We start from the raw sequence: 16,306 nt of genomic DNA, 5'->3' as shown, positions 1-16,306 counted from the left end.
GTATGAAAGTACGTAAAAAAACTAGGTCTCCTACGAAAACTTTACTTTGCTGGAATGCATATTGAAATTTGGGGACTGCTGATTGGCAACCACGTAAAAACGTCACCTATCTCCTTTAGAGCTTGTTTTGCTTGCTCTAATCATTGTTTCATTTCTAAACAAGATCTTCTAAACTTTATTCGAATTGGGTAAAACATTCCAGCGTGAATGCAGAACTTTTGAAGAATGAAGTTGTTCACATGCGTTGGATATGGGGAAAAACATGGCCATATCCACCGTCGGCGTCGGCTGACCAATCAGAAGTCCCAAACCTGTTACATGGTCCGTAGCTGCGTAAAGGTTAATTATATGCGTTCCCTACACTTTTTTTCTTAGCAATAAAGCCCAGTATTTATGTGTAATATACCTTATTTTTTGCAATCTACGAAATTGAGTCAAGATAATATTAGAAGGAATGAATAGGCAGAATGACATTCTTATATTTCACAATGACAATTCAATATCCACTTGTGGTTCGCCCTTTAATGCTATTTTAGAGAAAATTTTATTTCTTTAAAAATATTGGAAATTTTAACTCACTATCCTAATTTTCTTGAGAAATTTTTGAAATTTCAGTTATTAAGAAGGATAGATAATTCTTTTTATTTTTTTAAGGAAGCTATGTTTAGTCTTACAAATTAAATGCATTTTATGTTCTAGTAGTTATTTTGGCACATTCAGTAGAGGTTTCCATAGGGCATAAGTATTTTATTTTACAATTTTACTCTTACAGTTCTTTCGTTTTTAATTTATCAAATGTTTTGCTAACCATAAAGCTTGACTTTAACTTTCGGTTCTATGATTATAGCTTTATTAGGACCAACACTTTGTTTGGTTTGTATTCCCGCCATGGGTTGCAATCATTGGCCAGTGGTCATGCTCATCATCATGTCTATGGGCTTCTATGGGATGGTTGGAGGAGGCGATATTCCTGCCTTTGTTGACATTGCTCCGGAACTCGCTGGTAAGTACTACAATGAATTACATTCAATTTGGATCGAAGTGATTTATTGCTATTCAACAGACGTCTCAACAGTGACTATTGATGTACTGTGGGCAGGAGTGCCCAGATGGAAGTTCACGGGACCTCGAATAAATTTCCTTATTCGGCAAATTTAGGTTGACGATTCGGCAAAATTATCTTCATTTGGCGAAATCTCCATTCAGCAAATTGAGAATTTTCGCCTTCCAAAAATTAAAGTTCGGAGAGCCCCTGACTGTGGGAAACATGAAGACTATTTGAATTAACAGAATATGGTAATGGGACTGGTACATGGACCCTTAAGCTCAATTTAATTTTTTTTATTGGCGCAAAGGTCATATTTCATTGGGGGAGGAGGTTAGAATTTTAAATTTCCAATAGCCTTTATAGAAACATTTGCTTGCAAAGGTAACTTAAAAAAAGGTAACTACCCACAACTTCATAAGATGGGTAGTGTTTTTATACGATAGGGCTGAATCTTGAAGTTATGCCACCAGAGGTTTAAAGCATAACCTCCATTCAGAGGCTAATTTGAGGTTATTTTTGATTGAACTTTTTGAGTCCAGAGTGCTACAACATTCTTTATTCTCGGAACACGGGGCTTAAACAGCAGCTTTAACTGGATTTCAACCCTCTGAGTTACTTGATAGCTAAAATTTATTGGGGGAGACCATTCTGACTCTGTTATTTTCAAGTTGCATTAAGAAAAATTCGTATATATATATATATATATATATATATATATATGAGACAAACACTTGACATCAAATAGAAATGGGTTTGCATTTAATACAATACTTTTAAACGGGTACATTTTGATTTACATAATTACACAATAAGAAAAAAAAATTAAATACCAACGAATACATTTTTTCTAGACTGCACATGGGATACGAATATCCGTGCTATTTTTTCGTGATCAATTTCGTCCAAGATGTTTTTGTGAACGTAACATAAAGCAACATGATTCAACCGCTTTTGTTTCATAGTCGACCTTAGATGCAATTTCAGCTTTCTCAGCGCACTGAAGCTTTTTTCAGCTTTACACAACGAAGGGCGGCACACCAAGAGTAGTCGCACCAAATTTTCAACATTTTTAAACAGTGGACAATTGAATTAACGATTCTTAATGAATGAAATCATCAGAAACGAAATCCAACTTTATTGAATCAGCCGCTTTATGGAATCAAAGCTGTTTAGAACAAAATGTGACTCATATGATCCGCGACAACTGTATAATTAAATTTTTATATTACATAGTGATAAACCCTGCAGCTCTAAGTTCTTGGCACAAGTTGGATTCGAAGGAGTTTAATTTGATGTTTTTTAATAAAAAAAATTAAAATATATTATTCATCGTTATGGCATTCACGAACCTACGAAAAACACAACTACAAAAATAAAATAACACACAAATAATTAAGCTCTCATAATATCATATTTTAATAACGCAACCTTTTAAAGTATTTTCTTAATTTTTTCAAGTTTTTTGTAACAAATGCACTAAAATTTTGCTTTTTTTGTTGAATCCTCCATACACTCAATGCATATGAAACCAAAAAATAGCAAAAACCATGCCCATGTAAATACATTAATTTCTGATTTCTCAAAGTCAGCAGGGAAAGTGCCCCTCTTGATCCTCTTTAAGTGACAGGCCTGCCTTGAGAGGGACACCCCACAGATTGAAAAGTACTGAACTACACAGAGAACAAACAGGATTTGGTGTATAATTGAATTCTGATCAGCGGACGATGGGAAAGAGATAGAGAAATGAACTGCTTTTTTCTGACACGTGACAATAAGTTTTAAAATGGTTATTTCAATAAAATTTGTTCAGTAAAGCAGGATTATTAATGGATAATTTTCTGTTAAGCTTTAATAACTAAAAGGGGTATTATTTAATCCATTAAAATTTATAAAAGATGAAACATTAAAAAAAAAGTTGAACGCATTAGCTCCGATAGGACTCATATTGTCAAAATATTGACTGAAAAGCATAACCCGATTACTGTCTAACCACGGATTGTATGGAAAGGCAAACATCCGTTTTATAGTCGGAAATGCGGAAGAATCTATTATTTTTTACGATGCAGAAGCAGAGTCTCCTTCAAATGAGCGGAATACCGGCATCAAATTTTTACTTTTCCCCCCTCATTCAGATAGATTAGTCTTGTCTGGACGTTTGAAAATTCCATACAATCCGTGGTTGGACTGTAGCAGGCATTCAGGGGCTACTCGATAGGTCACTGTGAACTTTCATAAACTTTAATTTCCCAAAAAATTTTGTCTGACGAGTCTTCAAATTTCGAGTAATTTTTTTGTGAAATATTGCATTAAAAAGATATTCTCAATAGATGTAGTGATGTGGGTAATTAAAAATTTCATTCGGAAAATCGAGAAGTAACCCCATCTGAATAGTATAAAATCGGAGAGCCCCTGCATGTATTACACTAAACAGAATGGTACTTACCTATCACGGTCTTTTGACTTCCGTGGATGTTGATGATGATTCAGCAGTTAAAAATTGCTCAGGTTCAGTTGATGTAGAAGGTTTGCTACATTTTCCCGTTTCAAGCCACCTCTCCATAGCCATAATCGAATATGTAAAAAAAAGTATTTTTACCAAAATAGGAGCGCTCTTCAGGTCACCTACTCTCAAGGAGACCAAAAGACCACATGAAATCATAATTATTTTTGTCGGAACGTTTCCCAATAGGGAAGCTCCTTTTATTTCTGTCTTTTTTTTCTGGTCATCTTGCACTTCTTTTTTCGCTGGTCTATCGAAGTGACATCACAGTATCCATCGTTATGCTGGCTTACTATTTGCTTTTGAAATTGCACGTTAATTTTTAGACTCCTCCTCTTTTTTTTCTGTAACGTAACGCTTTTTCGGTCAAATTTGAGATGCCGCAAACACATTTGAGAAACCGCGCTTCGGTAAGGTACTTTGAAGCCACGTGTTGAATAATGTCAAACACATGACACGTCCTTTCCCTTCCTACCCCAAACTTAACCTTTGACCAGCTAAGTGGTCTTCTAAATTTTTGTGCATCCTTTGGCCAGGGGCAGGGTGCTGTTGCCAGCTGCAAAAAACCGCCAAAGAGGTCTGGTGTCTCATTTTGTTTGGGTAACATCGGAGTCGCTATAAATTGAATCGAATCGGAGAAACAAACACTGCAAAACTCGAAAAAGAAATCTGGAAGCGCCGAGAAACGAGATAAGAAAGAAAGGGGCAGAAACTCAGATCCCCGTCTGACTTCTGTTGACTTATTAGCACGAGAGTCGTAAAAAAACTAAGGAGGGGGGGGTTGTCCATCTTGTTTCAGTATCTCAAAGTTGTCTCAAATAGTACTCTGGAATGACTTTCAAGCTGGGGAAACGACTATGGATGGTTGACATATTGCACTCCGGAGAAGGTGTCCCCTTTTCTAGCATCCTCCACTAAAGCTAGTATGCGCAGAGAGCAGAGCAATTGTTTGTCATTGGAGTTCACTTTCCGACTTTCCGTTCACTATACACATCACCTATTTTGTTTTTTGTTTTTAGTTCATTTTTTTCGATGTTCATTTCGTTTTATTTGACATGAATTAAACATGGTAAATTATGTATTATGCAACTGTTTAAAGTCTTCAAAGCAAAAATAATTTCCCCAAAATAATGAATTACATCTTGACAATTATCGAGGGGGTCCGATTTTCAAATATTGAGGTTGTCCGGTCCTCAAATATTGAGGGGGTCCGGACCCCTTGGACCCCCCGGCCGCGACGCCCATGGATACAAGGCCCAGCAATAAAAGTTTGAAGCTCTGATTGTAAGAAAAAAATGGTTTAATAGCATAAGGAATGCAGGTGGAGGAGCCAGAAAAGAAAATTACAACGCTAAAATTTTAAGTTTCCATGTTTTTCCAGCGTTTTCTTGCCTTGTATACGTCTTAACTTTATATTGCACATAGTACGCAAATGAGGTAATCTTTTGCTTAATAACAGACTAGGAAATGTTGGGCAACCTCAAGTTACCTTGTTGTATCTTCAGCAGGAGAAACACAACCTCACTGTCTATATAGGGTCTCAAGAGACCTGGAGAGGTTTCTTTGTTGTACCACGAGAAGAAGCTTCACCATGCCTACTGTACTATACTATGCCAACACTGTATAAATTACTATTTTTAAATGAATTAATAAATAATTAGTAATGATAAATAATACTGGCACATTTTTTATAAAGCGTATTACAATATGCGTATGGTTGGGACAAATCTAACCTGGCAGTGTCGTAATGCCGTGATAAGGATCTGCGTAGCCTTAACAATGCTGCCGGGTTAGGTTTGCCCCAAATATAGTAAGTTCAACTGTAAGTCCTGCAAGAGAACTGGAAGTATTGAAAATGCTTGCCTACATGGAGTAGTTTTCTCTTGTATCGTGAGGAGGAGACATTCTTTTTCCAATGTGTAGTAGATCTCAAATGAACCCATCCTGCAAAATATTAACTGGCAGACTAAAGAAAAAACTAGTCTGACTAGTCTACCAGGAGAAATTTCTTTGTTGTATCGCGAGGTGGAGGAACTCTAAATCATGCCTTTAACTGAAGTAGATCTGAGAGTAACTTGATAGTCTAGAATTTGCTATCCTACCTGGAGTACTCTTTTTGTTCTTCACCATTCGTTGCAGATCGCAAATGCTATGCAATCGCTATGTAAGAAACCTGACTGGCTAGAAAATACTAAACAGTGGGAATTAATTACTTTGCTTTATTGTGTTACACACTCTAACATTTTATGTTACCTGTATTCCACAATAATATTCCTCTGATGATACATTAAATGAGTATTGATCTCGTTTGATATAAACCTGATGAGCTTATTTGGAATCTTTCTCCCACAATATATTCACCCTAAAGTGTATTGATGTTGTGCAGTAATATCAATCGCTTGTTTCCTTGCGTTTATAGTACTAACTCTCTATTTCTTATTCTAATCTTTCATAAAAAATGTTAACTTAAATATCGCTATTTTTTTAAAGGAACGATTTTCGGGCTGGCAAATGGCATAGCTGGAACAACCGGATTCTTGTCACCACTTGTAGCTGGTATTTTTCTGGACAAAGATGTAAGTAGTATGAAAATGCTCTTTTTCCACAGTGTTCTGATAGAAATCACATGAGGCTGTGAGAAGCAAAGGGATGTAAGTGTACATTTTCAAGTTTTGAGTAAAACGACTATAAAGGTAACGTTCTAGGTAGGCTTTCATTGTTTTTTTTCCCCGAAATCATGCTGTACAGCAGCACCTACCAGGACTACTAGTACTATCTGAAGCTCCAAGAGAGAGGAGGGGTCGACCTCCCATTTGTACTGGTTGTCTCCAAATTTTTAATTTTACCACTTAAATCCCTTTGCTGCTCACTGCCTCATATGTATTTTTTATGTGGTTGTCCATTAAAAAAGTCATTGTTATAACTACCTTTGAAATGCCAGTCAAAAAATCTGAAATTTCATAAATTAGAGATTTAGAAACGAAAACGCGATTTACTGTTAGCTTTCTGCGAATGACTTGTTCAGTTAGTGATCGGTTTTCAGCTGTAAATATTGTTGCCTTAAAGAGAAAAATTCGATAACCTGTTAAATCTTTATTTGTTCAACATCGACACTTAAACAAACCAACGGTTTTGTGTTTTCATCATATCGGGCTTCAGCAATAGGACCTTTCCTTTTTTCCACTGACGGAAATTGTTTAGCTTTGCTATGCCCATGGTTCGCTAATATATACAGTCGATATATATCCGATATTTATTTAAAAAATATCATGATTTTTGATATTTTCGATACTTATTTTTTCAACTACCGTATTTTCAATATAGAAAATATATTAATCATAGTAATCTTGTTCATTTATTATTAAAAATAACCAAAACGTTACGTACTATATTTTTGTGATGTATTAATACATCATTAATGTAACAAAGTAATACAATATTCCTTTCTTACTTGTATTTTATATTCATAAAATTATTAGTAATGTAACAATTGTAATTCATATTAGAAGTGCATAATTAAATATTAAACAGTGCTCAGAAACAAGAAAATGTCTTATGACTGTGACCGACTAATGCATATTATTTATTTCTGAATCATACAACTGTAAAAGTAGCTAACAAAAGAAAAATGAGTAAAACAGCTAATGCTAAATTAACTCTTAAAATTGATAGAAATGTAAAATGAAATATTAGGTATAAATAATGAAAGAAACCTAAGTCTACATATTGTAATTATAAGAAAATAAAGAGTGATTTGAGGATGCATTTACTCTTTTGAAGACTTTAGCTTGTGCTAATTGAAAATATCGGGTTTATAACAAAATATCCGATATATATCAAAATATTGGATATTTTCGAACTCTGGCTATGCCCCACACTACTAATGCACCCAATATGTTTTCTTGGAGTGTGTACGATCAGGAAACGGCAAGCCATTTCATGATATGTACCCTATTATCCAAAAATTATACCCAGGAGCAATTTGCAACGTGAGAAGGCATTTCTTTTTCAAGAAATCCAGCTAGTGCCACCATTTCTCTCTATAAATGGCAATAAATGTGCTTATTTTGTTTCTCAAGCTCCATGCAACCGGAGGGGAAAACCAGGTTAAATTGACCATCTTAATTTAAATCTGAACAAACTATTAATAAACTTCCGCCTTACACTCTCTATGGGAGGTTTTCCCTCTTTTTCTCATATCGTGCCGATACAATACAAGGTGTTAAAGTTGAATTTTTCTCATGTGAGATTATAAATCTAGGCAAAGTGCCCCTCTCCCTCAGGTATGATGGTATTTTGTCCTATCTTTCATAAGTTGCTTAAAATGGTAATTTTGAAAATGAATTGCTTTTACATGTTTTACATCGCAGGTTTCTTGTACGTTAAACCATCCATGATAGGGTTGATTTGTTACAGAGACGGCCAGTGTCCCCTTTGGCTATTTGTCTCAAAAGTACAAGAGCGTGCGAGGCAACAGACGATAACACCATTCTCATAGGAAGCCACTTTTCTGTATGAACAACATAACGTAATGTTCTGCTTCACAAAATTGTCCATTACTGTTTTACATCCTCTGATATAATATATCTGGGTGAAATGTCGTATTTCTTATAAGATAGTGTTTAGTTTTTCTTTGGCTCTAGTAGCAGAGTTCCTTCTCACATTGCAATATTTCTAAAAATGTTGTAAGTTAACTTCTGAAGTGTGAACAATGTTCGATTGGCGTCAGGGGGGAATTTGGCAATGTGCTTTGCGTCATGAACCTATTAACCTGCATCATCTCGAACTTCTGAAGTTCCCACAGAAGTATAAGGATGGTAGCTTTACAGGGGTGCCCATCCCCCCCTCCCCAAGCTCAATGGTGCAAATTCTCCCCCCCCCCAAAAAAAAATTCTCGCTTTCGAATCGGGTTAAATACAACAGTTTTCAGAATGTTTAATTTCCAGTCAAATTCATGGGGGGAGGGGGGAGGGAGGGTAGCTCTAACAAATAGCATTTGAACTGAAATATTGTTGGATTGTTGACCTGCCTTGCCTTCCCAAATTTTACAACGTGCACCTTGAGCAAACAAGTTTTGGGTACCCCTGAATTTTGTTACACTTTTTTTTTTTTCAAACGTATGAACAATTACAGGAAGAGTGGATTCAACTTTCTGGCTTGGGATGGAGTCATTACTAGATGTATACAATATGAATCTATAAAATATGAATCTTATTTTATTGTTCCTTAGATAGGGGGGCCGGGGGTTTCTCCTCCGGAAAATTTTCGAAATTGTATTTTTAAAACCACTGTTTTAGACGATCTCTGGTGATGTTTGGGGGATAAAAGGTTTGGTGTGCCCTTCCCGGTAATTTTTTAATATTGAAACTTTAAAAGCGCAATTGTAGATAATTTAACGTTGTGTGAAAGAGGGCTTTTCCTTTGTTTTCAAAATTGTAGTTCTAAAAACGCAGTTTTAGACTATCTGTGGTAATGTTAGGGAAAGAAGAGATCCTAGGGATTGCCCCAGGAAAAGTTTTAAAATTAAAATCTTAAAAACGCAATGTATGGTTGGGGGAAAAGCAGTTTTCTGAAATTGAAGCTCTAAAATTGCAACTGTAGCCGACTTTTGTGACGTTAAAAAAAAATAATTAAAAAAAAAACGAGTTTTCGGAAGCTCTCCCGGAATTTTCTCGAAATTGAACCCTGAAAACCAAATTTACCACGATTTTTTAATAATGTTGACGAGAGTAGGGGGGGAGAGGGGTGCTCCACTTTAATTTTCGAACTTGTAGCTTTAAAAACGCAGTTTTGATAGATCTGGATAATGTTAGTGGAAGGTGAATTTCGGTGCCATTCCCCCGGCAATTGTTTGAAATTGGTATTCCAAAAACGCAATTCTACGCTTGTCTTTGATCATGCTAAGGAAAGAGGGGGGGGGAATCAGGGGTTCTCTCCTATAAATTTTTCAACATTGCAGTTCGACAAATGCAGTTTTAGGTGACTCTTGATGATAAAGAGGGTGTTATTCTGGCGCTAAAGTGAGGGGCGCTCTCCTGGAAGTTTTCCAAAATTGAAGTTGCATATCCAAAAAAATGGATCAGACACACCGTGACAGATATGTTTTGGAAATCCTTAAAAATAGATTCAGCTATTCAGCACACATCGAAAATCAGAACTCAAAAATTTTAATAAATCAAAAATATCCTTCTATACATATCAGATATAGAAGAAAATAAATGTAGTTTACGAAACATAATTTAAACACCTTACGAATAGACTGTTCTACATCCATCAGTGAAAACCAACATCACTGAAAGTTTTAATAAAAATCATCTAATGATAAATTGAAACAATCAGTTTCAAAATGGTGGAGAAGATGGGAGTAAAGTGGAATGAGAGAGAAAAATTCATCACAAGCTTAAACTCGTTAAAGAAAATATATTGTCAATTGGAGGGATAAAAAATGTGTCATTCGCAAGCTTCAAAACTAGTTCTTAACGATTGTCGAGGTGCAAATGAATCAATGGAAGACTAGAGCATATTGGTCAGAATTATTATAAACAATAAAACATTTTTGACCTCTCTACCTCTCATCATTTTTACACACGCATTCATCATGCAGAATTGTGCTACTTCCAGAAAATTTATAAAAAATTGAAAAGAAATCAAGTCGTCTGATCCAGCTTTGAAACGGACACTAACTCCATGCCGTCTGTGATGTTCTCTTCATTGGAAAAGAGACACGGTGATTAAATTTTTAAAAGAGTACCAGGGCCGTCGCTAGGTCAAAAAAACTGGGGAGGAAAGGGGGGTACGCTTTTGGCGGCCGGTTAATTGTTTCAAACGCATGTTCCAATATGCAGAGAGAGAGAGAGAGTGAAGATTTGTCTTCTGGTTTAGCAGGATAGCAGGGATAGTCATATTACTTGACCTTAGTACTAGCAATATAAATTTAATCGTAAGGATAATATTCAGTCATAATTAGGAGGTGTCGCAGGGCTATCTTCGTGCATTATTTCGAAATTGCAGACATAAAAACGCAGTTTTAGACTATATTTTAAGTTTGGGAGGAAGGGGGAAAGGAGGTCTAGGATAGCCTCTCCCGATAATTTTTCAAAATTTAAGTCCCTCGGGAATTTTCAAGATTGTTATTTGAAAAACACAGTTTAAGACGACTTATGGTGATGTTAAGGGAGGAAGAGACTCAGGGCATTGTTCTATAATTTTTAAAAATGGAAACTTCAAGCACGCATTCCCAATTGTGAATTATTTGTAATTGTGACACGTAAAAGGGGGTCTGGTGGCTCTCCCCTGGGAAAAATCTGAAAATTGTAGTTTGAAAAATGCAGTTTTAGATGATCTATGGTGATATTAAGGGGAAGAGAGATGCACCCCCCTCCCCGAATTTTTTTCAAATTTTGAAGCCTTAAAAACGCGATTGTAGACTTTTTTTTTGTTAAAATTTAGTGCACCGTCAGTTTCTTGAAATTAAAGCTCCGAAAGAAAACGTAATTTAAGTCAACCTTCGATGAAGGGGGGGGGGGGAGTTTTGAAGGGGATCGAGAGTAGAAATATTTCGTAATTGAAGCACTAAAAGCGAGATTTAAGACATTTTTCGATAATATTGGCGAGAGAGAGATAGAGGGGGGGGGGGGGTGGCATTCTCTCGAAAAAATTTCGATCTGTTGAAACCGCAGTTTTCGAAGATTTTCGGTAATGTTAATGGGTGGAGAGATTCGGAGTTCTCCCCTGGCAAATTTTCAAAATTTAATCCAACTAACGCAATCGTAGACGATTTTAAATACTGTTAGATGAGTAGAAGGTTTTGGAGATATCCCCCGAAAAGTTTTCTGAATTGAAGCCTTAACAATGAAATTTTTGAGGCTCTTCAGTAATATTTGGAGAGCGACAGTTTCGGGACACCTCAAGGAGTTTTTTTTTTAATTAAAAAGTCCAAAAGATGAAATTTCTTCGACCTTGAATGATGAGGAATGATTAATTGAGATGGCGTTTCTCGGAGGTTACGCTGGGAGCACTCTCGCAGCTTTTCGAAATTGCAGTCCTAAATACTTAGGTGTAGGCTTAGGTTAGGTGTCTTTAATTACGTTAGGCTAAGAGATGGGGTTTGAGAACGTTTTCCCGGGATTTTTTCAAAACCTGAATTTTAAAAACTCACTTCCAGGCCAGCTTTGGGGACGTAAAAAGAAAGGTTTGGAGTTTCCCACTCTTCCTTTCAGTTTGGCTACGTCCCTCCTATCTTCATTGTAAATTTCAATAATTGATAAACATATTGTCATAATATTTTTTCCCAATTTTCCTTTGCCAAACACGATTATTTGCTTGGATTTTCCATAATAAAGTTTTCAATTTCCCGCCCAATATTTTTGTTTTCTTGCAATACAAGCGTTTGCGGCCTTAGAAAAAGGACTTTTAACATTTTAAACGGATGTAGTAATTTTCTGCGATACCTTAGGTCTCTATTCCACTTCATTTTATTTTAAATATGCCACCTGCATCTTTTGATTAAACTTTGATTTACTTACGATTTTTACATTCAAACATTTAGAACTTTTGGTGTGAGTATTATAATACTTTGAATCTCTTTGCATTTAACTGTTTTTTTTTTTCCTCTATCTCTCGATTTCAAATTTATTTCGGCGACCAACACATTTTTCTCCACTTAGCAATGATTTTCAGGACAACATTTTTAATCAAAAAAAAAAGTATAGTTGGCTCTCTGTTTAACGACGCTCTATTTAACGACGGCTTTTCACGGTCCCAGATGGTACACCATAGTGCTAAAAGCATTCTATTTAAGGACGCTTTCTACTTAAGGACGATTTTTTGTGGTCCCTTGAAAGTCCTTAAACAGAGAGCCAACTGTATATACATATGGTAATGTTTCGGCGACCCCTATCCTATGGGCTGGGTTCTATATATTTATGTTTTTTTTTTGTTTTTTTTTTAACTGCAGAACCATGAAACATGGTTTTGTAAAACCAGGGCCGCCGAGAGACAAGGCGTGCAACATGTTAGTTTGGTCGCCTGTCCTCCCTCCCATTATTCAAATTTTACTCTATGCGCAATGTTTTTAATTCGAGCCGAGCCCATAGTTTCCGACTTGGCAGACAAACGCACTCTACGGCCTAGTGAAGAGTATACTGTACTGAATACTTTTTTATTCTGTTAAAAAAAATGATTGAAGTGTATATTTCCGCGGCCCTTACTTACATACTCTTGATAAAAGAGAATCATGCATGTTTTTAAATTGTATTTTAAGATTACATTTTCTATTCAAGTTTGACAGAAAAAATACTTTTTGTCACTATTATTTCACTTGTTCATTTATGATTACTATTTTAATTTATCAAAACAGAGTTTTCCTTTTTCTTCGTTAGTTGCATCGCTAAAATGAAATTGGTGGCCACACTTCTGAAAAGCGGGGAGGGGGAGGGGGCTTGCTACGGCGACGGCCCTGAAAACTACGCGGAAAAAGTATTGTTAATGCATCTATTTCTAGTTGAATGAGTTTAAATATTTTTTCTTTCCAAAATTCAAAAATTTCATGTTCTAAATTAAAAAAAAAACCTTCTGGAAAAATAATCCCCCCCCCCCCCAAAAAAAAATTGATGGCGCAACTTGCGCCATAATCCCGTCATGTGGGCACCGCTGTAGCTTTATTTTTATGGGACACTATATTTCCTCCTGCTCACACATTCGATTTCTTTTAACGGCGACATAAAGGGTGTGTTGCCATTTGTAAAAAGGAATTCGTACTTAGACTTTCGTTTCTGTATTTGTTTCATTCATATTGCTTGGCTTCATGTCCAGTTACGGCATACAATGTTTCATTCCGATGGGGTACCCATTAAGCACATTAGAAAATGTAGTAAAGCCTGCCAGAAATGAAACAAAACATTTCATGGATGTGAAGTTTTTCATGTTATTCTGTTTATGGTAAAAACAAACATTATTTCCACAGCATTTTTGGCATGTATCAAAAAATTTGCAAAGCGTTGTGTGATACAGAACAGACCAAGTCGTAACAATTTGTATTCGCTAATATCACATCATTACAAACCCCCATAATTATACATCCCCATAAAAACGGTTGGGGGTTCTGTTCCTTTCAGGAGAAAAGTTGTTAAGTTTTTCTGCCTTTTATAGAAGTTTGGTAAGACCTCATTAGGAGTATGCTGTTCACTTTTGCTCTCCTTATCGCAAGAAAGATATTTTTTTTATTGGAAAGAGTTCAAAGAATGGCTAGTAAACTCGTGAGGGGACTTTCAGATTTAGATTAGGATTCCAGACTTAAAAGGAGTAATGTGTATAGCAAAGGAGAGTAATAAGATACATGATTCAGTTGTTTAAATTTATTAACATGAAAGATGATAATGGGTTAAATTTCTGCCCGGAAAGCAAGACAAGGGTTCATTGTTTTAAGCTATTCAGATCTTAGGCGAACCAGGAAATTAGGAAAAAAACTACTACTTTAGGATTGTGGGCACTCGGAACAGCTTACTGGAAGAAGCGGTAATGAGCAAGGGGGTGGATAGCTAAGAGGACCATTTATCTTCATTGGAGACTTATAAACTCACTAGTACCAGACTAGCTGGGCCCAGAGCCTGTTGCCGGTTGTCACATCTGTTTTGTGCACTCTGTATGTTAATAATTTCGTCTTTTTCAACAGCACGGGGGCATGTTCCAATGGTCTAAAGTCTTCTATACATCTTGCGGCATTTACGCATTCGGCGCTATCGTTTTCCTGATCTTCGGATCTGCAGAACCAGAACCTTGGGCCGTGACAGAAGAAGACCAAAACATGCCTGGTGAAATTTCAAGAAAAGCCTCTGTCCGTTCGGACATAGAGATTTCTCTCAGTATTCATGCATCTGGTCCCATGTGACTGCTCAACTCGACTCAATCAGGGAGTGGCACTCCCTCGTTTACCACCAGGTGTCGCCCCCGAGCTACCTCTTGCAGCTCGGATGAAGCCAAGCCCCGCGCCTAAAAGAGTCTTCTAGGAGACATTCTTCTAATGGTGTTGGCAAATGTTAGATTATACATTTTGTAGCTACCAAGCAACAGTTAAAAGCTACACAATTCATTGTATTGGTTAAATAAGTGTATTTTCTACTGGTGCATTTGAGAAACGGCTTGGTGGAAAATTTGATCGTAGATTAGGCATTAATTTATGAATCATTTATAAAGGCGTATGTTGAGGTGTTTTAAGACTGATGCTAATATTTATTGTTGAAGTTTAATGGTTTTAAATGATACATTTTTAAATATTTTTAAAAGCTCGATGTTATATGTATGTATATAGAAAGGCCACGTGTTTAATGATTTTAAATTACCTTTTTTAACAACATTTGTAACAAGAATAATTAATCCTTAAGTCATTTTAGTTTAGATTGTGTGGACTCAGTAAATAATATCAGAGCTTGCTGCTGATATTTCAACTTCTGAAAGTTGCGTTTGTAAAAATGTTTTAGCGTTAGTGTTCACAGTTGTTAATTTTTAATGTTTCATCAATGTTTTTAGTGACTTTTTACACGATCCTTTAATATTAAAATTCATATTATCTTCAACAAAAGATATTTCATTCCTTGTAAATGGTTATCCAGCATTTTTTGAAAAAAATATTGTGAAACATCTTCAACATATTGCTTCACTTACTTCATAATATACACGTTACATGTAATTTGTTTTCTATCAGTAGTCTTAAATGTGACGTTTACTGAAAACATAGACCGAAAGTAAACAAAGAGGTTGCCTGTAGGTTTGCCATAATGCTACTTTTTGGGATTTTCCCAAAAAAACTGAAATGAAGAAAAAGCTAGCCAATATTCGCATTCGCTGTCTGCTTGGAACCAATTTGTTTTTGTCCAATCCAAACACTTGATTGAGGCTGCCAAATGGCCCTTTTCTTTGTTTGCGTCTGGTCTATCTTCTCCATGAACGCAGTACAATCGCACGCATTTTGCGAGGCGATTAATGCATGTCATATGCGCATTTAAAATTCTGTTTGGAATGTTGATCATCCTTTCCCTTAAGTTCGTATTGGCGATTAATAGCTGGCTGGAAAATCGTTGCCGATTTTTGGGGATAGTCACTCGTATTCGAAAAATACTCAAGTACCAACTCCTTTAAAGAACTAAAATTTATAAAACTCCTGACTGCTCTAAAACGCTGGGCAAAAATATTTTCCTAAAAAATTACGATGTTACTTTGAGATTTAATTCATCATGCTTGTGATAAGAATTATATATTAAACAATACTTCAACAACAGTATTTCTTTTCAAAACAATTATTTCAAATTTGTCATCGTGTTCTTAGAAGGCAATAATATTTAAAGAAGACAAATGTTAGTGGACAGTGTTATAGAAAAAAGACCCAAAATTTGCAAAAGAATCACATATATAAGAACAAAGATCCCACTTTTTTTTCTTTTTTTTTAAAACATGTTTGCCAGATGTCTTTACGTGCCTAAGTTCACATTTTTTGGAGCTAAGGGATTTTTTGTAAATTCGAAACAAGTGACTGCAATTTTTGGCAATATTTTGTAAGACACAGTATTTACAATTTTCGCCAAACTTTTTGACGCTAAAAGTTTGGCGCCAATGTAGATCTGCTTTTGTAGATGTTGCCAGAAAGAGGGTTATTGCCCAAAATTTCACAACCACAACAGACCCTAAAATCTCAACCATCAAAGTTTTCCTATTTTTGTTTTAAGAAATGAATTTTTGCTATTGATTATTGTATTGTGTAGTAT

General features: G+C 35.8%; 1 protein-coding gene across 1 annotated transcript in view; it reads left to right on the top strand.

Annotated features, from left to right (window-relative positions):
- Positions 1–14,499, top strand: part of LOC129221199 (sialin-like) — a 32,433-nt gene extending 17,934 nt beyond the window's left edge. Inside the window, exons 6-8 of the mRNA XM_054855651.1 lie at positions 848–1,003; positions 6,039–6,124; positions 14,221–14,499. Coding sequence (XP_054711626.1) covers positions 848–1,003; positions 6,039–6,124; positions 14,221–14,436 — 458 coding nt within the window. The 3' untranslated portion in view covers positions 14,437–14,499. The remainder of the gene's footprint in view (positions 1–847; positions 1,004–6,038; positions 6,125–14,220) is intronic.
- Positions 14,500–16,306: the final 1,807 nt, after the last annotated feature.

The sequence above is a fragment of the Uloborus diversus genome, chromosome 4, assembly GCF_026930045.1.
Source record: "Uloborus diversus isolate 005 chromosome 4, Udiv.v.3.1, whole genome shotgun sequence".
NCBI lineage: Eukaryota > Metazoa > Arthropoda > Arachnida > Araneae > Uloboridae > Uloborus > Uloborus diversus.
This window is presented reverse-complemented; position numbering and strand designations above follow the sequence as displayed.